Source organism: Neopsephotus bourkii, unplaced genomic scaffold, assembly GCF_033783945.1.
Source record: "Neopsephotus bourkii isolate Nb327-2 ecotype Australia unplaced genomic scaffold, CSIRO-AGI_Nbou_v1 NB_1511, whole genome shotgun sequence".
Lineage (NCBI taxonomy): Eukaryota > Metazoa > Chordata > Aves > Psittaciformes > Psittacidae > Neopsephotus > Neopsephotus bourkii.
Window position 1 is genome coordinate 4,664,729 of NW_026901987.1, and position 25,673 is coordinate 4,690,401.

Genomic DNA, 25,673 nt, shown 5'->3' on the forward strand with positions numbered 1-25,673 from the left:
GCTCCTCCCTCAGAAGATTTCTCCACACCCTGGTTTGATACTCTGGAGGTTGCCTGGGATCCCAAATACTCTGGAACAGAGTTATGCAGCAGCATTTTGCTGAAGACATATCAAAACAGACACCTTCTGCTTTTCTAAAGGAATTGTTTCTTTGCTCATGTTTGAATCCTCTAACTTGCCTATTGAGTCAGAATTAAAACACTCTTGAACTGCCAGCATTTCCAACAGAAAGGAAATCTAGCCTTTGACAAGCTCTACCTCTCAACAGTTTTAATCCACTTCAATGCAAATTTCACACAGGTGATGTGCTGAACTTTGTGACTCAGATTTTTCTCTAGATTTTTCTGGCACCTTCACTTTGTCACACCTGATTGTGGATCTCTGCCTGCTCAGACTTACTGCAGAAACATAACTTGAAATTTGCCATGCCAAATTAGTCTTGAGAATAATATGAGTTAATCCACCAGTAGCAGAACTAAGGAATCCTGGTTTCCCAGTTTACAGATTATATGTATTTGTACACCTTTTCCAACAACAACCATACATCTCTCTTTGTTCCTTATAGTTTTGAATGCAACAAAATATACCGAAGCCAGTAGAAACGATAACTGCTCTATGTCAACCCAACACAAGATTTTAAAGTAGTCTTAATAAAAAAAATATAATTGAAAATCCTGTAATTTTCTACGGGTTTATGACTCAAATCCCTGAAATAAAAACATTGATAGGGATGTGTAATTGACCTATGGCAACCCCCTAAAATCTCTATTGCTGCAAGAGTGAACGCAATACTTTCTGTAATCAATTAATCAGACTTCCTGCAACTTATGTATTCCAAACCCATGCTTAAATGATTTAGAGCTTGTAATGTGAAATGCGAATATAATTTTAAAAGATAACCTATTTCTAACAGCACATTCATTTTTAACAGCCATCGGTCACTGATACATTTAATATAAACAGATCTAACAGAGACAGTGGTGATCTTTAAACTGAGCTATAATGTGCCTACACAGCCCTGGATGGGAAAGATATGAGGGGTTCACATTCCAGACATTTTTTCCCCCCGCTATTTTCACTTCATTTACTGTGGCTGAGAAGCCATGGGGAAACTGATTCTAAAAAACTGGTCTTTGGCCTCTCTAAAAGCTAGATCCCTTTAAAGCGGGTAAGGTTTAACACTGAGAATGAGTCACCTGGAAAAAATATCCACCATACAAAATTTCCGTTCCAGGTACTGTGTGCCCTAGAAAAGGCGTGAGCCAGTTTAGGTGTGAACTGAGCATAAATCCAAGGCTGAACATGATCCTTATCTACAATTCCAGATCAGTCCAGTTCTTTTTTCAAACTATTTATCTGTTTGAGTATTGATATAGTGCTTCATGGTGGCATCAGTATTCTTATTTGAGAGGACATCTCCCAGAAGATCCTCCCAACCATAAGCTCCAGAGTATTCCTTGGGCAGTAATTGACAGCATTAAGATACTCACTACATAACACTAATCATACTATCATAGAACAGTTTGGGTTGGAAGAGACCTTAAAGATCATCTAGTTCCAGCCCCCTGCCATGGGCAGGGACTTCTTCCACTACACTGGGTTGCTCAAAGCCCTGTCCAGCCTGGCCTTGCATACTGCCAGGGATGGGGCAGCCACAGCTTCACTGGGCAGCCTGTTCCAGTGTCTCACCACCCTCCCCCATAGTGAAGAATCTCTTCCTAACACCTGATCTAAATCTCCCCTCTTGCAGTTTAAACCCATTCCCCCCTGTGCTATCACTATGTGCCCTTGTACAGAGCCCCTCTCCAGCTTTTTTCTAGGCTCCATTTAGACATTGGAAGACTCCTATAAAGTCTCCCCAGAGCAACCCCACCTCTCCCACCCTGACTCCATAGGAGAGGTGCTCCATCCCTGTGATCATCTCTGTGGCCCTTCCTTGGAGTTGTTCCAACAGGACAATGCCATTCTGTTGGTGGCCCCAGAGCTGGATGCAATACTCCAGGTGGGGTCTCACAAGAGTGTAGAGGGGGAAAATCACGTAAGATGCTAATTAGTTCAAAATCAGTTATTGATATCAAGTGTGATAGCTTTAGAGGGCCTTCTCTAGAAGGGAAGAGACCCATTTAGGGAATACATGTGTTTTACTAAAGTCCTGGTTCTATCAGGAAAAGGGTGGGCATGAAATTACTCTATTAGCTCTGCAGGCAAAATAGTTGCATTAAATGCCTGGACACTGGTAGGACTTCGGTGTGACTAAGGCACACACAGCACAGCTAGATGAGGCCACCACTGCTTCTGGGCATGCCCAAAGAACAGGTCTCGTGTAGTGTGTAAGTGTAAACCCCTGGTGACCCTCAGTACTTCCAGGGACAGGAAAGCATCTGACCAGAGATTCGGTTTATTCTTTTTTGGGGTTCGTTTTTTTTTTTTAATCTTATGCCTCAATTCTGATAAAAATTCAGGTAACAGCACAACTTTCCTTTGCAGTATCAGAAGATAGGTACATTTGAGGGGAAGAAAAACCTAAAACAAAACTGTGTTAAAAAGAAACTGACTGGAAAGATCAGAGCAAATGAAATATTTGGATGGGGAAGGAGATTCCTATACTAATAGTGATTTTGGACATCCTACCCTTACCTTTGGGAGTCTCACATTCATGACCAGATATGTTTATTGTTAAATATTTAGAATATTTTGCATATTTCCAGGTTGCACATACCCCACATACCATGATTAGTGAGTTAAGTTGTATATTGATGTGTTCATTACTGTCAAGTTTAAAACTCTATTGAACAAGTGCTGAAATTCACCTCATGCAACTTTTATGCTAGAAAACTGCATTGCTTAAACAGTTACCCAAACTGAACACAAAAAGGACAAAGGCCAAAGGAACTTTCTGCAACTTTCAAAACATCATTGAAAGCTGTTGTGGAGTTTGGGTTTGGTTTGGTCTTGTCTTGATTTGATATTTTTTTCTTTATCCTCAATCATGTGTACCTTGTATTTAGTAAAACCAGTGGATAAAGCCAGAGGACTGAGTGAAATCTCTATCATAAAAAAAACTGAATATCCAGATGTGGTTTTTTACTTAAGCAAGCTGCAAATATTGTATTTCTACTCTGACACAAACCCACACTGAAAAAAAGATTACATCATCTTTTGCTATTCAAGAAAGCACTCCTCTAGTTTCATTCTGTCCTCACACCTAGAGTAACCATTCTTCTTTTAATATGGCTAACATATATTGCAGATAATTGGTTTTCTCATAAGAATTGAATATGCTGAATTATATTTGGGACTTATTTTTACCCCCCTGGTCACAGTGTGGTGTTATCTCTGCATTTGAGCAGAGGCTGAATCCTGCTTTACATCAACAGTAGATAGTGATATGGTTTATGTTGATCTTTTACTCCTGTAGGAGTTTATTGGTCAAATAACAGCTTTTAAGGAAGAAGACTCCAAACCAGGCCCTGTACATGGTACCATTTGTGGCCTCTCTGTCTGGCGATAATATTTCACCTTTTTTTCCACTGTGTTTTGCTTTACTTTTTGTACCTGCTGGAGTTTCAGCCCCTCAGGAGACACTCCACAGAATCTGTTGCTTAGTAATAATAATCTTCATGGAAATTAGCTTGAACTCAAAAAGAACGAAACATCTTTCATTAGTCACAGGTTTTCAGATAACAAATTCCTCAGAGTAAGTTGATTAGAAAAGCCAGCCTTCCAGAGTCAAGTATCACCAATGTTGACCTAAAATGAATTACCCTCTTGAAAGTGCCATATCTTTGTACCTCTTATGTTTGAGATTCTTTTTACCAAATACTCAGGCTCACCTTGACAATGACACTACTAATGTGAAGTTTCATGTAATTGGAATCAGCCTCAGAATAAAGCCAGAAAGAATTACTGCTGCCATATAGTCTGGCCTTTTGTATAATATAAATCATATGAATTAATTATTGTCCTAACAAAAGCACCACTTAAAAAAAAAAAAATCTCATAGAATGCTTTTTAAATTATTCTTTTTCATTAAAGACCTGCTTTAGTTAAAAGAATTTGTCACGTGATTAGAAAGAGCAGTTACGGGCCACAGAAGCACCAGAAGAGCAGCAGACCCCCACCGAGAGGATCAGCTAGGGACCTGCATCCTCTGTGCTATGAGATTATGCATTTCTCATCAGGTAATCCCTGAACAAAACCTGAAATCCTCAGCTAGACAGTTAGGATAAACTTTGAGGCTTCCAAGTTGCCCAGATTAGTAGGCTGCAAAGTCAGGCCCCCTCAAGTGAGTCCCTAGGCTTCTTTCTTACTTTCCATTTAGTCTCACAGATCTCTCAGCGCTCCCTCTATGTAGGCTAAGAAAACAGACAGGAGAGAAGCTCAATCTATGCAATGATGCCTTATGGATTTCTAAATTTGAAATAACAGAAACAGAATAATTACCAGAACTTGGAAAAAAAAATAAATAAAAAAATCATGCTAGAAGGCTGGGTAATTTTAGAAGTGACTATAAAGTCTTGTCTACACTGGAACATGAGAAATCAAAACCCAAGTAATTAAAGGTACAAAAGTAAAGCATTCTAGCTGAACAACACTAAATCTTGTTGTGGATGCTGTTACATAGAAGCAAAACTGTCTAATTCCTTCAGACAAATTGGCTCAAATTGAGACCAGTTTACTTTTGCAGGATATAATACATATCATGGTTAAAAGTGCAGGTATTTTGTGCCTCTGGTCTACAGAGCAGTAGAGGAAGTGAATGTTCTAAATGCACACTCTTGTTTCTAGTGCAGTTATCACCAGAAATCATAAAAAAGACTACAACTGATCAGTGCTGCTGCCTATGCTATAAATAAGTAAAATATCACAGATATATCCCACCATATACGTCTGCTTCTGCATATATCCAGAAAAGCTGCAGCACTGATGGCAGTGAACAATGGAATGCCCTTCTGAAACCAGAATTTATAAAATAAGCTTTACATTATCTACATCACATAAGAAAGTCCATCCATCTCTGTCTCTGACACACAGCCTGGCCCCAGTAAATCAAAAGGAGACACTGTTAAATTTATCACAGTTGTGATTATACCCCTTTGGAGATCAGATTAACAAATTATTGTCATCTCTCTCTAGACCTTCTCTTCCGACAGACAGGGCAGTGTTAGTGGAATTCCTACTCATGTTGGTGAACAGCTTTAATTTTATTTCAGGTCAACCACAGAGGTTTGCAGTATCTACTAAAGGCAGAGCACCAATTAAATGTGGAACATGTCTCATTATTTGCTATGTTCTGCACCCACACACCAGCAAAGCTGCTTATATAGACATAATAAAATAAAACAGGAACAAGTTCTACTTTGATATTTCTGAATACTGTCATCTGCAGTACTGTTAGTGATGTGATATCAAGCTACATCCGCTGTCATATAATAAAGTAGAATACAACCCAATATTCTGTGCATAAAGTATTCATAACTCCCTCTGTAGAGGGCACTTGACAAGTATCACCCATTACAACTCACATTTTCCTTCAATACACAGCTCTTCGCTCCACCCTGCCTGATATCCAAGCAGAGTGGTGGCTATCTTCATTTTTGTTTGAGCAGTCTCTATGAAATTTTGTCCTGGTGGATGCTAACTGGATGGTGTGCCACAGAGGCACAGATCAGCTAAAGGATACTTATTCAGCCATGAATTGGCTACGGACTGTTGTAGCTCTGTTGCCAAAAGAATAAAACTTGTAATTCTGCTAGGGATTAAACCAGAATCCTGCACAAGCACTAGTGGCAAATATACATGTTTCTGTAACTCTCTTCCCTGACAGCCCTAATCTTGTACCCAAAGGTGGTAAAACTGTTACAGATGGTCCAAAATTGTACTCAAGATGGGAGGGAGTGGCACTGGCTGAAAGAGGTTTCCTGGCTCTGCAGCTTCTCCAGGCACTTCCACCTCTTCCTGCCACTGGCATCAGTATCTCCTGCCACCAGCATACTTGCTGCGACACAGCAGCACAGAAAGCACTACCTTGGGGAGGGCACCAGGAGGGGAGAAGGGATTAAGAAGTGGTTGTTGCAGAGGTAGGGGGAAGGAGTCTCAAAATTAGGCATGTGGGCAGCCAAGCAGAGCCATTCCTAAGCAACTGGAAACATGCATCCCCTTCAGGCATTCTTTAGGGACATGTCTTGACCCTTTATCATTTAGAGAAATTACTCCAGCAGGATATTTTTTAAATCATTAGCAAGCTGAAAACTTCCCCAAAACAGCCAAGATGCTGAACATTTTTCATTCTACTAATATAAGGAATAATCCATCACATACAAACATGCAGCACTTGAATCATAAAGGTCACTGTCTTGTGCTGAAATGAATCATGCCATGCCGTACCACTGCCTGTTTTATTTATTGCACAGTAAGATGATCCTAATTACTCAGTCATAGCTCAAGGTAGTACACCCAGTTCAGGCAGCATTTTTAGGAAAATTATTTTCTTTTTAGGCTCTCTCTTTTCCTGGATGTTATCTCATTTGTTTTAGATAGACTGACACATCTCTACTCCAATATCTCAGAAGAGAATATTCTGTAAATTCTTTATACAAGAAACATATTGGCTTAAAGAAAACCATCTAAATCAGGCAAACAACCTTTCTTATTTAAGATATGGATAAAGTGTTTGAAACGCTTAAGTTGGACAATAAATCCAAAAAGCCTGCAAATGCACAAAGATAGAGCAATTCTATAGACTTTTGCTACATTTTTGGAGAATGTTAATGTTTATTTTTTCTTTTTTGTTTGTTTCTTGGGTATTTTCACAGGTGCAATATATACAGAAAAGAGAACGCCATTCTACTTAATAGCTTGTTTTAAAATAGTAATTCAAGTTTCTTCACATCAGAAAATGACTACTCCTCAAAAAAATATCAAACCAGTTCATAATGGCAAAGTAGTGACTCCTGGAAAACTGAACTTAGGAAATTTCTCACCATTCCAACTGCAAAAACTTGTACTCTGAATTTTTATTTTTCCACACAAAATTAAATCAAAATCTCTTTCAAGGAGGGCATTGTTGAATGATTTGAGAATTAAAAACCTCAAACAGCTCCAGAAAGACCACTGAAATCTTCCAGTTGTTTATGCATATGTCCAAATAAAAGAATCTATGAAAGCATTAAGCACACAAGTGAAAAAAAAAGTAGTAACAGAAAGCAATAAGAGGCAAAACAAGTTTCTCTATATACATATTTTTACATGAATAACAAATGTCAAAGATACACAACTGAGTACAAAAGAATCATTTTAGCAATCAGTTTGTACAAATGAGTCTTGTGTAAGCAGCATGCTTTAACAGAATGAATTAAACTGCAACATAATTGAAAATACATTCATTTCAATCCTCCAGACCAAAGATTTCTGAAAATATAATGGCAGAATTACAGTTTAGTAATCAGTATAATTTTTGAAGAGGAAGAAAATTATAGTTCCCCAGTAGAATCAGGAAGGATCAATTTCAGTTTTAAAATCGTTGGTGTTGGTCAAGCCCACCAAATGCCTCAGTAGCCCCAATCCAGCCAACACATGTGTTTTAACATTACAGATAGCCAGGTTATGGTGATCGTGGCAGGATCCCAGACAGCAAGACTAAGCAGTTTAGCCGCTTCCAACTTGGTCCTAGGACTTCAGCTGTAATTAGCAAGGCACTGCTCTAAAGACCCTATACTAGACACAATAGCTCAAATGGTTCTGTAAACACATCATTACCCTGGGGATACTTCTATGCTACCTTGTTTCTTTTTTTCTTGAACACCCTTTTGTTCACTGTATGTTCTCATCACCTCTAAAACCCCCTAAGTGTGAATATTGTATCACCAAGTAAGTCACCTCTGAATCTGGGCCACTCAATTTGGGTTTCTTTTTTCCAAGTATCAGCAGATGCAGCTCTGAGTGGAAACCCTGTTACAGACAGTGTAAACAAGCACTAAATTATCAAGATAAATTAACCTTCTTTGATGTTTGCAATTTCTACTTCACAACCAGTACTTATCAGAGATTATGAAATCCCAACAGAATGTTTTCCCCTCCCCTTTCAAGAAAGTAATTTCACTAACCTTCCTGTATTACTCATCTTCTTTACTCTTTGAATTACCATGTTTTACAACATTCATTCAAACCATTCACATTATAGCTCTGGAAGACAGCAAAAATACCTGTTCCTGCCATCTTAGACAGTGTATGCTCTCACTCTATTACATTAGCTGTAAACACAATTTTGCTGCTTTCAGAGAAAAACAGGCATGACAGCACTGGAACAGAAAATCCATACTAACCAGGTCATAAACTTCTGCTATCAATGTAAATGTAATGGAGAAATAAATCTATACGGCAAAGACAAGCTAAAACACTCTGGTTTACAGCAGAACTCCTTTAGTGTCTCTCATTTTGATGAGAAAAATCCATACCATGATCAGTGAAGTTGACAAGGAACTTACAGCACACGTATCAATAGCACCGCCACTGCCTGGGTGCCTTTACATGTAACCCATAACCTCAGCTAGCAGCTTTAAAAAAAAAAAAATTACTAAACTCAAAATTGTTCCTATTATACTCTTAAAATATAAATATTGCCAACACTTTCACTGCTTGTTGTTGGAGAAGAGAGATAACTGTTTACTTAGTTCTTCACTGAAGACCTAAACAAAATCTGGGCTGTAAATGCTTACTTGACCTCAGAAATTAAGCAGTCCTTGGACATCCACACAGAACAGGGCACCTCCTTCATACACATAGATATAAGCATGAAGGAAATGCCCTGTACCGTGTAGATAGATAGAAATGGGTAAAATTGCTATTACTTCCTCCCCTGGTACAACAACAATGAAGAGGTCCTCATGCTTTGGGGTACTGAGTGACAGATAGAAGCAAGAGAAGCTCAAACCCTGGCTGATAAATTTGGTGTATATTAATCCTGTTCTGCAGGCATTCTTCCCCAGCCTCAGAGCAACTGGGGGGGGGGGGGGTCGGGGGGTGGCACTTCAAAGCCCAAACCTTAGTCTTAATTTTACTTGCCTTAAATATCTATTTAGCAGATTTAAAAAAAAAAAAAAAAAAAAAAAAGGCAAAAAGCTGAGTCCAGATTGCTATCATCAAGGAAAACCTTCTCCTTTCTGCTTTCCAGGCAGGTACTGAGATAGCCTGACATTAATCATAAGGGTGATCTGGCATTTCAGGGAGAGAAGCTGATGCCTAATAGATGATAACAGCAGCGTAAAATTTTGAGGCAGATAACACTATGGAGGAAAAAGGGCAATGAAAAAAATCAGCGTAAAGTAGGATGTGGGGAAATTGGGGAATTCAGCTTGCATCCACAGCAAACACTGCTGGCCAACTGTTATAAGGAATAATAGCTTTAAACTGAAAGAGGGTAGATTTAGATCAGGTATTAGGAATAAATTCTTCACTATGGGGTGCAACAGGTTGCCCAGAGAAGTTATGGATGCTCCATCCCTGGCAGTGTCCAAGGCCAGGTCAGACAGGCCTCAGAGCAGCGTGGTCTAATGGAAGGTGTCTCTGCCTATGGCAGGGAGGTTGGAACTAGATGAACTTTAAGTTCCCTTTCAACACAAGCCATTCTACAATTACCAGTTCATGGTTTTGGCCTAATACTTAACCAGGAAAAGAAGCTGAAGATTTTTTTCCCTGTAATTACTATGAAGACTAAGTCCTAGTCTCAAGCATGTGCTATCTATTTGCTGGTTTACTCTACAATTTCTAATTCTATCCCAATGAACACCTGACAGCATGATTTCAGAGCACAACTAGCCTTACATGAGCTCCAAGAAGAAACAGCGTTATACCAACAGAGTGTAAATTGCAGGCCCAAAGTCACAATTTCAGATAGGTTTTCAGGCGTACCATCAGGTTTAGATAGCTCATAACAGCCTAAACTAACAACTACAACCCTTTCCCCAGGATAATTTTCACACAAACTCTATTTTTCTACATTTTATGTTAGTCTAAACCTCCAGACATGGTATTTTCATCCCTTTCTTTCCCTTTCCTTCCTCCATTTTTTCCTTCCAACTCCCCTAATAACTGAGCAGTTAATGTTACATTTGATACTTGTTAGAAAAACAGTGAATCTGTGACTGTAGGTGTAGCTATACCAACATAAATTGCCCTCCTAGAGCTTACACTGGTCTTTCATTGAAATTCAGCAATATAACAAATAATGATAATAATACCCCTTCAATACAGAACAAAATATTCCAATGAACAAATTCTATAGTAAATTTTGTAAAGTGCACAAAAATATTAATGGAAGTATTAAAGTAAAGAGTAAAAAAAGGAAGAAGTTTTCTAGTGTTACCACGAAAACTTCTGAAATATTGTTAAAATTAAATAGGAATAATCTAATGAGACTTTTTGGCTCCAATATATTGGCAGACAGCAGCAACATTTTTCAGAGAAATTACACTAACTAAATACACTGTATCTTAGCAGCATAAAAAAAAAAAAAAGTCTCTACAATTAGATGCAATTGCAGGCCTAGCAAGCCTAAACCTGTCAAAAAGTTACAAATGTATTTTTCATTTAAAAGAATGGATTTCCATGGAATCCTAGAGGTAACATTTGTTATTTTGTTTACTTGTATTCTGGTAGTAAACTCAACTATAACTAACCACTTTCCCTCCCTCTATCTTACCTTCCAAAATTGCACAGAGTACTGGGAAAATTAAGTAAGTTATAAGATATGGCCACACTGAAAAAGCCATATTAAACAAAATAAAATTCAACCTAAAGCCTAAAAAAAAAAACAAACCCAGAAAATAACAATCATTGTCAAACAACTGCAGCTTCACACTACCGACCGATGCTCCCCACACACATAGATGGCACTCGGTCGAATGCGCCGTCTTGTATGGCCAGGGAGCTGTGGCAAAAACTTGAAGTATTTGGGCATCAAGTCCAAGCATGCATCATGAAACTTCTTAATCCTCCAGTAGTATATCAGTGGGTTCAGTGCAGACTTGAGGTAGCAGAGCCAAAGGAGCCAAGTGCTTATCTCAAAGAAGTTGTGCTTGTAGTAGAAGTGGCTGTTGAATGTGGCTATAAGGCTGTAAGTGGTGAAGGGTGCCCAACAGACTATGAAGACAAGGAACAAAATCAAGATGGTTGTGAAGGCACGAGTTTTAAAGCTCATATCAATATTCATCTGAAAAGGTCTCTGTAAGCTCATGAGACCAAGTTTGCTGGCCTGGCTGAGGCATATGCTATCAGGGTGGCTATGGATACGAACTGCATTGTGGCGGACGGTGTTGAGTATGCCCATAAAAGAATATAGCATTACGAGGAATGGAATAAAAAAAGAAATTAGCAAGATAACTATCACATAGGCTCGGTAACCTGGGCTTGTCGAGTAGCCAAAGACACACTGAGGTGCTCTTGAGGGTATCTGCAGATTAGGATTCCCTACTGATAACGGAAAAGCAACAACAAAAGAAGCTGCCCAGGAAAGCACAATGAGAATCTTTGCACGGTAAGGGTTCAGTTTATCTTGCCTCTGAACTATGATAAGAAATCGGTCAATACTAATAATAAGAAGAATGGCTACCCCCTCTATGACAAAAAGCCAGAAGAACATAGCAGAGACTCTGCAGAATATATCCCCAAAAATCCACTGAGTGGTAATGATTGTTACCAGAGCAAAAGGCATGTTCAGCACTGCCAGCAGCATGTCTGCAAAAGCCAGGCTTGCTAAGAGAATGTTAATTGCAGATCTCATAGCTGCCTTCTGGTAGACCATGAGGCAAACAACAAAGTTTCCAAGGAAAGAAACCAACAGGATAAATATCATAGCAGCAGAAAGAATAATCTGGAGTGGCAAACTCAAGCTCCTGAAAACTTCCTGTGATGGCAGGATAGCTGTAGCATTTACCAGAAAAGTACTTCTTTCGGTGGCGAGTACAGCACCTGAACCATATCTCGACGGCTGTGTTGTGCCACTACGAAGCAAGAACTGCGGAGTGGTAAAATTCGTATAGGCATTTTCATAAACAATAAAAGTAGCATTTGAGGTCCCAGAGTGGGCCAGTGTCAACATTGCTGAGAAAACCATTGCTTCAGGAGAAATGAAAGCAGAACCAAAGGTCTTCAAGGCATTTCATCTTGTTCAGGCAGTATCCTATTCCTGGTCATTTAACAAATCAAAATTCAAAGTCTGAAAGCATCAAAGTTCTTAAATTTGTGTCAGTATTTCCATCTGCAAAAGAATGGAGAAACAGGATAAATATTGCAAAGTGGACTGTATACGGGAATATAAACCTAGGTTACACCTTCATTCAAGGAGTCATGGTACTAGGGAACAGAAATCTGGATAAAGAAATAAAGAAATCTGAAACCAATGGGAACCAAACAATTGCTCTGCTTTCCTTAATGACAAAGGGTTCTTTCATACATACTTACACTTCAGGTCAACAGAATTTACTTAAGCAGAAGTCAGGGGAGTCTCATAATATTTGGTGGTTTTCTCACAGATCCTGCTCTGGTAGTCTTGCTGATACTGTACAATACTCTCACTCGCTGACTTTTTTCTACCATAACCAGGACTGGAAAACTTTGTTTGAAAACAAACTTAAGTGATGAAGAGAGAATAAATCAAACCAGTATTGTTATTTAAACCTCATAATTTTTAAGCTAACTTCATGATTTTGTTATGAAATTGCCTATAGCTGGACACTTTAATATTTCCAAACAGCTTAAATAATATCAGTATCGCCTATCTGCCCGTTTGGTAAACATGGAAAAGCCTCCCTGTCTGAGAAATCCTAAATAATACAGGATCTTTAGTACCATGTCAGTCAGCTGCAGCAGATGCCTTAGGAAAAATATGTAAAGCATCCTAATCTGTTATTAATTATTAAATAACTTGTCCACAGGATTAAAGTATTTCTCAGTTTGTTTCATTTAGTTACTGCCTGATCTCAAGGTGCAGGAAACTAGCTATTCTTCAGTTCCTACAATCCTCCCCCCTTCAGCAAGCTTTCCTGCTTTTGCTGGTCTACACATGTCTTTGTTAATTCATCTTGGTATTCCACATAATTTAACGACATGCACACTCTTTTTCCTTGTAAATCTAATCCTTTGACATTCTGCAGAACTTCCTCCCTCCTCATTATACTGATACAATCAAACATTTCCTTTTATAGTTTGTGTACTGTTTTGTTGTACTATTATCATGGCTATTGTATTATGACATGTACTGTTCTTAGAGACAAATAAAATGCAAAGGAATTGTCTCCCCTTTTCAGTGCTACTTCCTCTCCTCTGTCTTGGACTATTAAATTAAATGCTCCCAGAGTACTCTGGCACCTGATCAAGCAGGAAATGAGAAAGATTCAATGCCCACAGCCAGAAACCAAGTGGAATTCACCTCATTCATTCTGGATGACTGTAACAGTCACTTTCAAGCTGTCTTAGTGTGTTTAGTCAGGATTATAGGCATCTTCAGAGGGCAATCTATCTCCTCCATCTCTACACATGGTGACCAAGAAGCTTATATCTGGCAACACAAATCCTGCCCATATTTATGGAGGTTCTGGGTAATACTTCACCAACAAAGAAATGGACTTTAAGACAACAAAGTCCCCAGTTTGGACTTCTAGTGATCCAAATGCAAGCCTGTCCAGACTGCTGCCAAGATTTTATCAAGGAACAGCAGCACTATGACCTCCTCTCATTCCATAGAAAAGCTATTCCCTTCTTACCTGCAAGCTCCTATCAACTAGATGATTTCCAGGGCCAGATCATCTGCATTTTTTCCAACAGAAATTATTAACCACTCTCTCACCAAAGCAGCTCTACCACTCCCCCTCCTCGGCTGGACATGCAAGGGAATGGCTCATGGGGAGAAATAATGAAATGGAGAAATCACTCACCAATTACCACCACAGAAAAAAAAGGACTTGAGTAGGGAAATTAATTCATTACCAATCAAAATCAGAGAAGGCTAATGAGGAAAAAAAAAAAGAACCACAAACTAAAACACACCCCCTCCTCTCTTTCTGTGCTCAACTTTATTCCTGCACTGGGAGAAGAGGGATAGGGGTTGCAGTCAGTTCATCACACACTGTTTCTGCTACTCCTTCCTCCTCAGAGGAGAGGACTACTCACACTCTTACCCTGCTCCAGTGTGGGTTCCTTCCATAAGGTGCAGCTCTTCAGGAACAGACTGCTCCAGCATGGGCTCCCCATAGGGTCACAAGCCTTACCAGCAAACCTCCTCCAGTGTGGGCTCCTTCCTCTATGGGGCCACAGATCCGGCCAGGAGCCTGCTCCAGCATGAGCTTCCCATGGGATCACAGCTTCTTTGGGCATCCACCTGCTCTGGTGGGGGGGTCTTCCACAGGCTGTAAGTGAATATCTGCTCCACCATGGACCTCCATGAGCTGCAGAGGTACAGCCTGCCTCACCATGGTCTGCACCACATGCTGCAAGAGTATCTCTGCTCCAGTGCCTTGAGCACCTCCTCCCCTACTTCACTGACCCTAGTGTCTGCAGAGCTGTTTCTCTCATAGTCTCACTCCTCTCTCTGGCTGCAATTGCTCCTGCACAGTAACTTCTTCCCCTTCTTGACTATGTGATCCCAGAGGTGCTACCACTGTTGCTGATAAGCTCAGCTTTGGCCAGTAGTGGGTTTGTCTTGGAGCTGGCTGGCATTGATTCTATCAGACACAGGGAAAGCTTCTACCAGCTTCTCATAGAAGCTGCCCTTGTAGACCCCTCTGCCAAAACCTGCCATGAAAACCAAGAGTGCCGTGGTTTAAGCCCAGCTGGTAACTCATCACCATGAAGCCTCTCACTCCTCTCCTTTCTCCTGCCCCACCCCCCGTCTGCAGGCAGGAAGAGGGGGGAGAACTGAATGTAAACCCCATAGGTTGGGATAAGAACAGTCCAGTAACTAAAGTATAATATAAAACTACTACTACTAATAGTAATTATAAGGGAAGTAACAAGGGGAGAGAATATAATACTAAAAAGGAAAGGGGGGGGGGGGAAACAAAAAAACCCAAACCAATACACAAGTGATGCACAGTACAATTGCTCACCACCCACTGACCAATACCTAGCCAAACCCAAGCAGCGATCTGGGCTTTCTGGGTAACTCCCCCCAGTTTATATCCTGGGCATGACATGCTGTGGTATGGAATTCCCCTTTGGCTAGACTGGGCCAGGTGTCCTGTCTGTGCTTCCTCCCAGCTTCCCGTGCCTGTTCTCACTGGCAGAGCATGGGACTGAGAAGTCCTTGATTAGGGTAAGCATTATTTAGCAACAACTAAAACACTGGCATATTATCAGCATTGTTCTCAGACTAAAGCCAAACCACAGCACTGCACCAGCTACTAGGAAGAAGAAAAATAACTTTCCAGCTGAACCCAAGATACAAAGTAATACAAATTCCACTTTCTAGAGGTCTTCCTGCTTGAATGGAAGGGAATGTAATAATTTTGTTTATCCTATTATATTTCAAAGATTGTTAAACTCAGCAAGAGTATACTAAGCTATGGATGTTGACATTTCACAAAAATGACAAGTTTTGTTAACTTTAGTCTAGATTTTCCTTTTCTCTCCATTCAGCCCCTCTAATTTTTATTTTACAGTAACTCTTCTAGAGAAAGCCTTAATGTTAATTACAGGCTAAAGCTTATAAAGTAGCCAAAATTTCTCTCTTCAGTCTTTATAAAGCTTTTTTTTTACTAGTTGCCTTTAACATATTTGTTAGAATAAAATCCATAACCAACAGCAGAAAGGTTAACACAGCTTTCCAGAACAAACAAGCAAGGATTTTAACAATGAACATGAAAATCTCACCCAAAGTTCCTCTGAGGTTTACAATTCCACAAGCCAAGAACACTGAAGAGGGAAGGAAGCTGTAGCGTTCTGGAGGAACTGCAAAAGAGCATAAATTCAACAAATAATTCTGGATTTAAAATCATGGAGTACAGAAAATTAGATCCCTGGGGCAGTATCTTTTAGAGCTCTGCAAGCAGTAAGCCAGCAAAGGTAAGTTTTGCATTTCAGGTTGGTTTTGAAAAGGTCTTTCCACCAAGGCTCCGAAAGAAACTAATCTGCCACTAGAGAAATGTAAAGCCCTCTTACAGACAATCATCAGTTTAAAATAGGAAACGAAGGAGCAGTTAGTTTTGCAGTGGAAAAAAGGTCAGCAGAATGACCCTACAAAGATAACCTATACTGGGGCTCAGACTCTTCAACCTACAGGGGAGAAGAGGCAAATGTGAAACCAGAGCATTTGCTGATGATGAACATGAACTGTTTTTCAGAGCAATTTAATAAAAACAAAGGTCAACTGTAAAAAGGTACAGATGGATCTTATGACAGTGACAAGCTAATAGACTGCCAGATAAAATTCAGTGTTACTAGAAATAAAACTATGCACGTACAGAAAAAAAGTTATAGGCACAGGAGCAGATGCTAAGCCAATAATTACCATCCAGAAGACAGACAGATCTTCAAGTTTTGATAGTCTATGAAAACGTCATGCAAGTGTTCAGAATTGTTAGCCAAGAAACAGAGAAGAAAAGCAGGAGCTACCTACATACACCATACATTCATATGCAGTACCTGCTACAGTACACTTCTATGGCACATCTCATCCTCAGTGCTATACTCAGTTCTGCTCCACTTGATGTCTATTCAAAAGTGACTGAAAAAAGGTATCATAGCAGTCTACAGAATTATTAGTGGCACAGGGAAATGAATTATTGTTGTCTCTTATAAGAATAGGAAAAAACAAAGGAATCACAAAATCCCAGAGTGATTGAGGTTGAACAAGTCCTCTACAGGTCATCTTGTCTCACCGCACTGTTCCATCGCGGCCTCCTAAAGTCAGTTGTCCAGGACTATGTTCAGACAGCTTCTGAGTATCTCCAAGGATGAATACTCTACAACCTGTCTGGGCAGCCTGTGCCTGTGCTCAGTCACACTCACAATAGAAAAGCTTTCCTGATACTTAGGACAAACCTCCTGTGTTTCAGTTTGTGTCCATTGCCTCTGGTCCTGTCTGGTTATCACTGAAAAGAGCCTGGCTCTGTCCCCTCTGCACTCTCCCTATGGGTATTCATACACACTGGTAACATCCCCCTGAGCCTTCTCCTTTTCAAGCTGAACAGCCCCAGCTCTCTCAGGCTTTCCTCACAGAAGAGATGTTCTAGTCTCTTCATCATCTCTGTAGCCCTTCGTTGGGCTCTTCCCAGTATGTTCATCTCTTTAAACATATTTATGGCATGCAGCTCTGCACTCCGAATTATAAAGTTCAACAGAGCCTTAGATGACAGCACACATTATAAAAGCTCTAAAGAGGAAAAAGAGAAGAAAACAAACAAAAAAAAACCCACACCACAAAAATCAAACAAAAAACCCCACAATCCCACCCAACCCACCCCCCCAAAGAAAGGAAAAAAACAAACAACAAACAAACAAAAAAACAACAAAACCCCCCACACCACAACCCCCAAAACAACTGCAAATGTTCCAGTGTTCCAAGGCAAGGTAAAAAACAAACAAACAAAGTTTTAGAAAATACTGCTTTATCACAAATTGTCCTTCTAAACACAAGGACCCAGACCAGAAGCACATGTGTTCTGCACCATTTATTTAGTCAAAAAGATTGTGCTACCCTGCATTTCTCAAGCCAGTAGCATCCAGTATATAGCTAAGTAAAAAGGCCTCTCAGGTGTCTATATACTAACAAATCCAGAAAAAAGTGACTAAGAAAAATAGTTTCATGTATGTTGTCTCACTATCCCAGCTCTCTAAACAAATAGCTACCTCCTGTTCTGTGCTTTCTCCCCCCTCAGTGCAAAGCTTCCACGCTTTTCTGCACAGCATTAAGAGAAGGGGAGGATAATGAACTCATGCAAGCTGCTGCCTGGACCTAGCCAAGGGCATAAATTTGGGAGGCTAGTGTTAGCCATTTGACTGTTGCATAAGTCATCAGCCCTACCTTCTTTTCAAGAAGGAACAGAAGAGTGAGGGGTGATCAGCTGTTACAAAGACACCTAATCTAACAAGAGAACTGCAGGCTTTGGATCCCGGGTAGAAAGAAACTCTTGAGTGTTGCTCCTGTGCTCACTGCTTCCTGATGGTTTCCCAGCAGCACCCTTCTCTCTATTACTCTATTTATCACTCTGAGGTATGAAACCTCTCTGTGGACCGCATACTGAATCTGCATGCTCAAATGTTGTGCTGGAGTTACACTTATCTAACCTTGCAGGCAACTTGGTAACGCTTTTTCTTGGCTATCATCCTTCATAAAAGTAACTGACAATTCAGACGATAAATTCAAGTCATTTCAGTCCTCACTTGCTGTTCGAGAAAGACAGATCCTATCACTTCAAAGCCAGAGTCACTGCTGAATGGTAATCACATAGCTTGTAAAAGACAACCATGTTTTGGTAGTTTAAATGGATAAGCTTATTGATGGTCAAAGTACTCAAGCAAGAGGCAGACAGATACCTTTTTGTCACAGCATTCTCACTTTTGGAACATGTACTCTCACTGATTCTTTTCAGATGCAAAAAAAGCTTCACACAATCACTTTTTTCCATTTCAGTCCTGAAAATTACTGGGTATGCACATTTTCTCTCAAGCAAGGTTCTCACTCATATGCAACTTTCTTTTTATGGAACATAATAGACACAATTATTTCAATGAAGTACACACTTAAAGCTAAATAACACAAATTTCATTCATCAAATATAATTATTGCTAGAACTATGGTGTCCATTTTTAACAGCTTTTGAAGCTAAAAGGTTTCCGTTCAAAATTTGGATAGCATGCTCAACCAGAAACGGAAGATTAGATCTTACATGAAAAGCCAACATCAGTCAAAACCAGTAAGTCCAACATAGACAAAACAGGGAACATAACAGTGCCATAATAAGTTTATGTTTGATACAGATAAACACACTGTGAACAGCTGCCAAAATGTTCAATGATTTAACTGCTAAAAGTAAGCATACTTTCAGTACTGCCCAGCACCAAGTTCTGGTCCAGCACACAGAAATCATTCTTATTCAAAAAACCTGAAGCCAGCAATGAGTGGTACAGTGACCTTTCTTACTTCTCAGGGATGTTTTAAGTGGTCATAAATGGGAAATTTCTGCATGCTTTATAGTTGCTATCAATGGTTTTATTTCGAAGGCAAACTTTGGCAAAAACAATTGTTGCAGCATAAAAAAACCCAAACAAACCAACATTAAAAAATATTCTTAGGGGAAAAAGGGATAAAGTCAGCAACAGACAAAAAGGCCATGGGCTTATTTTGTTTTCAAAAAAAGATACCTGCTGGTAGAAAATACTAAAGTACCTACTCTGACACCCTATTATTGCAGAAAGCACCCCAGGACATACTCCACTCACAACAGGAATCAAGCACTGTTTCTTGTGCCATTAAGTAGAGGCAGGAATCTGTTGCAGTGGAGTCCCTTCTGCTAAAGCCAGTGCAAACAATGAGTCAGAGCACGAACCAGCAGGGACAGCGCTCTTACTCACCTAACTGTTCCTCCTAAAAGGAATTAGCAATTTTCAGTTTTAATACCTATTTACATATCCTAAATTGAAACTAATAAACCACACTGCATGAGCAGATGACCCATGAAACTATTCACAAGAGGCATTAGTTTAACTTAGGAAGTTATCCTTTTTTCCACTCTATATACACTACTGTGGAAATTTTCATAGGAAATTATTATGGGAAACAGCCACCTCTGCTTTCGGTCATTAAGTACAACTAATTGCCCTCTTGAGGGTATTTTTTCCTGTCCTTAATTCAGACAGGCATTAACTGTCAAGAAATGTCAGCCATGGGAATCTTCATGACTATTCTAAACCACAAATATACAAAAATATAAAGAATAATTATATTTTCTTAGCTCTTGAGAAAAAACATGTTCCCAATTTGTAGATCATATGAAAGGACTCATAAAGTTCTATATTTCTAGTGCTGTCACAATATTTCTCCTGACTTCTAACTTTCTCACTAGTGTAAAGGTCATATTAAACTATTGATGTTGAAGAGCTAACTAAATGCTGTAGTACCTAGAACAGTAACCATTGAAAACATTATTGAAAACACACTCTTTTAATTCATAGTCTTCACTAGTTATTAACATACAAGTCAGAAGCTTCCTAAATTTTAAGTCAACCTTGGGATTATACATGCTATCACTACAAGTGAGTTTGATAAATAAGAAAAAACTCCCAACATACCAATCCAGACTGGCTCCCATGTAGAACAGGAATCACAAGTCATCTTGAGTTTTCTGTTCAGCAAAGTACTCTCTTTCCAAATAACCTGTAAAAAAAAAAAAGATAAAAACCAAGTTGGTGACATATTTACAACTCAAGGCACAACAAGACCAGAATTGCAAAAGTTTTTCCTGTAACAAAACTATTTTTATTGGGAGAGGTAGAATGTGCTGTGTCTCCTGACAAAAGACAGCTCACACACCCCTTTCTTGGAGAAAGTATAGAACTTAGGCAGGATTAAGGCATCGAAGTTTCATCAAGCCAAAACGACCCTCAGCCATCTAGCCTCTGGAGCATAAGAATCTCACCATTTAATACCAACATTTGCCAGGACTGGAGCAAAACACTGTTTAGATCTCATTCAGATGCATTTATTTAATTCGTAGACAAGCACACAACAGTTAGGTGCCATAAATCTTACTGGCTCTGTTAAAACACATGCTTAGCCCCAAAGCCGCTCAGAAAAAATGTCATTTAAGTCCACAGGTGGCTACTGAACATCTTAAAGAAGCTATCAGCATAAAGATATCAGTATAAGGGTATTAGAAAATCAAAGGGCAAGAGAACAGGCACAGAGAAGAATAAACTATGAAAGTTTCAACGCAGGATCTCAGCACTTCCTCTACATACTCTTGCACCAATCAATCAGCACAAAGCTCTTATGCCTCAAGTTAAAATGATTTCTGTAACCTGGACTTAGCATGACTAAAAAGTTGTATATTTTATCACAACATACTTGTTGTTAACTGAGAACATAAGTTTTCAATGTAGCTTTTCCATATACTCTCAGAAGAAAGCCAGAAAATCTCAGTGAGCCTTGAAAGCTGAGCTTATGTCACACTAAAAGATCCCAGCAACCTGATTTATTTATATTGTTTATATATAATAAAAGGACAAATACATGGGACACACATACATTCACATGCTAGTTTTTAAAAGGCTATACAACTTTTAATTTTTTCCAGAAGCCACTAATAGAACATCTGTAAGTCACCTCCACAGTGGAGAAAAAGATGTCAGGATCTTTCAGGAACAAGTTTCTATGTAAATGCTCTACACAGGGGTGGGAGGACAAACCAGCCAAGGAGTGCACAGTGACCTTCTACATGGGAAGCAACAAAAACTAACAGTAGTTTAAAATCACTCATAATGTCCTGGCTCCTCCAACCATCTGAGTGCTGAATTTCTGTATCAGCAACCAACTTCAACCGAACCTCAAACACCCAAAACATAAGGCCTGATCGGCTGGACTGGCACCTGCTGAGAAATCCACCTTCTGCAGAATAAACCCATTTTCACAACTGAAGCCACAATTCAACAATTGTGGCCACAACTGAAGTCAGTGTCTGATTTTTCTGATTATCTTTTAACACAAATTGTTTTCCATTAGCACAACAATTTTATACTTGTATTTATTCCACACAGCAAGGTGGGAAGGAAAAATAGGATTTATTTATGTATAAAATAAAATGTACCCATTAGACTATTACAGATTTTCACCAAATGGTTTGTTTCTCCTTTGCTGAGATAAGCATTATAAACTGTTAATCTTCCCTCTTAGGCTTTCTGAAGTATCAGAGAAGCGAACAGCTTTGCAAGCAGACAGAAGACTCTGCCAGGAACTTGGACAGATTAAATATAGTAACAACCTGTTAGGTCTTTGCTCTGGACAAGCATATTCCCCAAGATAAGAACTGTTCCTTTTCTCTACTTAAGTGTTTAGAGAAAGTATCTTTAAAATAAATTTAGAAAAGCATTCAAAACATTATCGTGCACTAGGAAGTTCTTCCACTTCAAGCCTCCAAGAAGCTAAAAATAAAAGGACTTACAAAGTAAATCTGGAAAATGTTACTAAATTTGAGTACCTTACAGACCTTCCTCTTAACTAAGGCTGCTTAGCACAGTTTTCTCTTGGCAATCAGCGGTTAACACTGCTTCCAAAGAACATTCCTTTTTTCTTCCCATTATAAATGATTAGTCAGGCTTTTTTGTAAGAACGGAGGGGGAAAGCTCTAACTCTTCACGATCCTACAATGAAATTCCGAATGCACCATTTAGAGCTGGCAGAGCTACTGAATGGGCAGTATTGACCTGTTCTCATTCACTCCTTCCTGAACCCAGCTCCCCAGCTGCAAAGCAAAAGCATCAATCTGGACTAAAGCAGACCCTAATGAGCATATTTAAAAGCGTCATATATGTCACCTGAAGCTCTGAGATGTTGGTGTACACATATCAAGCTGTAACATCTAGATTTGGCTTTTATATACTAAAAGGTATTTACATTCAAGACAGTGCTGTGCCATAAGCAAGAATGGTGAAAAACTTGTAATTACTGATGATAGAGGAATTTTCATATTAAGTCTATTTTGATTCCCCAAACCAGGAACTGTCACTTCCAAATAACAGCAATAGTGAAACTAAAAATCACAGAGATCCTACACACCATTAAACTCTAAAATGTTTCCCACAAGCATTCACATTACACTAAAGACTTAGTAAAAGGCAAGAGAAGGTCTTGAAAATTGTGATGTGTTTTCAGTATGCCACAGATTTTCAAACTTCCGCCATGTACTTTACCAACAGTTCTCTATATCTAGTCGCAACTAGTCCACAGCTGGCTTTTAGCAAGCTTTCTTAGCATTTCTGGGGGGATATTAAGTCAAAATATGGGCAAAAATAAACTGAAATACTGAAAGCTTCCTTTCTTCACCAAAAAGTCAGTCTATCAGAAGAAGACAATAGGCAAGTAAAAAAGCCTGTTTCAAGTCAGAAACTTTTAAGCTATCCTAAGGCTATTCTGGCTTTTCAACCAGCACAACTTCTCCAGTATATTTTCCGACCAGAAGACTAAGTTCTGTTAAGATGTTCCACTGTCAGACGCCATAAGGTAAAGATCTAAAGGCTCCTCATATTACATCACTCCTTCCTCTGTTGTAGTGTCCCAGTACACCAGACATACTACTGCACTACTTTCTCCTAAGAACAGGGAAAGACGGATTTTCTTATTAGTTGAACTTCTGACAACTTCTGACAACTGCCATTAGCATGCTACCTTCTACCAAAATGCAAGGCTTTATAAAATTCATCTGATCCTATACTGATGGAATTTATTAAGCTGTCTCTTTCACAAAACCAAAACTGATTTTAACAAAAATTCATCGTTTTATGAAATGATGCAGGGATCCTAATGGAAAAGTGATTAGGATGACTGAATTTGTACTATTTTCACACAGTGTCCTGCCCACAATAGGTTCTTGTGGTTTGGTTTAGTTCCCAAAGCAAAGCAATCCACCCTGATTCTGCTTTTAACACAAGCATTCAGCTCACACTACAGCCAAATTCTGATGCTGCCTAAGAGTCGTGCTGCTGTAATACAGATGTTATGGATCTTCTCAGCACTTGGTGCACAGAGAAGAGGTGCTGCTAGCAAGTTAAATGAGGTGATTGCTTGCAGAATCCTGCTCCGAAAGTACTTAAAGGCTGCAAGGGTAAGATTTAGCTGAGAACTAAACATAAATTCAGTTTATACGCATACTTATGTTGTTATACATTTTTCTTATATGTGCATGTTTATACACACAAGAACATGTGTATGTATGTGGATGCATATCCGCACGAGTGCATATATTTTCATATAACACTTTCAAGATAGCAACTGTTTCTGAAAAACAGTTCTAGTTAGAAATATACCAAACATTAAAAAAGACAGTCAAAATGAGAGTTACCATTTGAACAACTCTCAGGGTGAGATTACCTAAGTTCAGATCCAATGCAATACTAGCACGAACAATTTCTGTACAGGCATGACAGGCAGGGCTTAGGACACTCATCCCAAACAGATTAGAAAATGGATTAAACTTACAAGCCAAAATATTAAAATGAATCAATCTGGTGATTTTAAAAGCACATTACCTTACCAGGAAGAAGTCACCCATTAACTCATGCTGTCTTCCACTTTGATAGCTCAAAACCATATCTCCCCACTTAACTGAAAGCAGTTTAAGTATGCTCAATTAAATCCTTTTGAAAAATACATCGAAATGTTTCTTCAGTTAAAGACAAGTTTATTTGGTCTCAATTTCAATATGAAACTGATCTTGTGAAAATACTGTATGGAATTTATCATCTTGCATGCAGGATAACTAAACAGAATAATAAATTTAACATAATCTCTAATTCAATTGCAACTACTCAGCAACTGTCAAAAAATTCATACCAAGATTTGTATAATTTTTTTAGAAGACAGACAAAAGTTAGTAACAACTCAAAGTTACGCTCAAGATTTATAGGAAAACAAGTGTAATGACATTCACCATACAGATCAGAAAAATGAAACTCTTGCCTTAGTACTTTCTATAAACTCCAAAAATCTTAAAATTAACACTGACTACAATACACCAAAAAGACCACATATGAAGTCAGAAGAGATGTATTCCTAAGCAGGAAAAAAAAAAAAAAAAAGTATTTTAAACTACTGCGGAAGGTTTGGAGGTCATTTTTATGCATTCAGTATCATGATACTACAGAAGGTATTATGACTGTCCATAAAAATATAATTTTTCTGCCTGCTTTGGGACTGATTTAAAAGTTAAATATTTTTGTCTTATCTTCTGATTATTTTCTTATTTCTATCAAAACCACTTTCCTTCTCCAGACCTAATAGCCAAGCTTCTGGTAGCAGCTCCTTCACACTCATGTACCTGCTGAAAATAAATTCTAGGGAATTTTTTGTTTATCAAATAATTAACATTTTTTCCATTTTAAACCTTGTTGAATATAATATATTTCAAAAAAATCTCTGCAATAAAAGCCAAAACTATTTGCTTATACATCATTATTTTGTTTACACAAAAAAAAGATTCACTTTAACAAAGCAGAGCGGTGGATGTGGTCTGCCTTGACTTCAGCAAAGCGTTTGACACGGTCTCCCACAGCATCCTCGCAGCTCAATTGAGGAAGTGTGGTCTGGATGATCGGGTAGTGAGGTGGACTGTGAACTGGCTGAAGGAGAGAAGCCAGAGAGTTGTAGTCTATGGGGCGGAGTCTAGTTGGAGGCCTGTATCTAGTGGAGTGCCTCAAGGGTCGGTACTGGGACCAGTATTATTTAATATATTCATCAATGATTTAGATGAGGGAATTGAGTGTACTATCAGCAAGTTTGCTGATGACACTAAGCTGGGAGGAGTGGCCGACACGCCAGAAGGCTGTGCTGCCATCCAGAGAGACCTGGACAGGCTGGAGGGTTGGGCGGGGAATAACTTGATGAAATATAACAAGGGAAAGTGTAGAGTCCTGCATCTGGGCAGGAACAACCCCAGGTTCCAGTATAGATTGGGGAATGACCTGTTAGA

At 39.1% G+C, this 25,673-nt stretch overlaps 1 protein-coding gene across 3 annotated transcripts; it reads right to left on the minus strand.

Moving 5' to 3' along the window:
- Positions 1-5,587: 5,587 nt before the first annotated feature.
- Positions 5,588-20,370, minus strand: GPR63 (G protein-coupled receptor 63). 3 transcript variants are annotated; one of them, XM_061369841.1, is made up of 4 exons: positions 20,284-20,370; positions 15,865-15,942; positions 10,866-12,256; positions 5,588-6,027 (listed from the first exon to the last, which is right to left on the minus strand). In XM_061369841.1, the coding sequence occupies exons 3-4, from the start codon at positions 12,110-12,112 to the stop codon at positions 6,024-6,026; spliced, it is 1,251 nt and encodes a 416-aa protein (XP_061225825.1). In that variant the 5' UTR covers positions 12,113-12,256; positions 15,865-15,942; positions 20,284-20,370; the 3' UTR covers positions 5,588-6,023. The 3 variants fall into 3 exon arrangements, with proteins under 3 accessions (XP_061225825.1, XP_061225823.1, XP_061225824.1); XM_061369839.1 differs by lacking the exon at positions 5,588-6,027 and having other exon boundaries at positions 6,385-12,256; XM_061369840.1 differs by lacking the exons at positions 5,588-6,027; positions 20,284-20,370 and having other exon boundaries at positions 6,385-12,256; positions 15,865-16,415.
- Between the last annotated feature and the right edge of the window lie 5,303 nt (positions 20,371-25,673).

Bases quoted from the DNA above. Each gene is read 5' to 3' on its own strand.
- GPR63 (XM_061369839.1), bottom strand. From the start codon at position 12,112: ATGGTTTTCTCAGCAATGTTGACACTGGCCCACTCTGGGACCTCAAAT.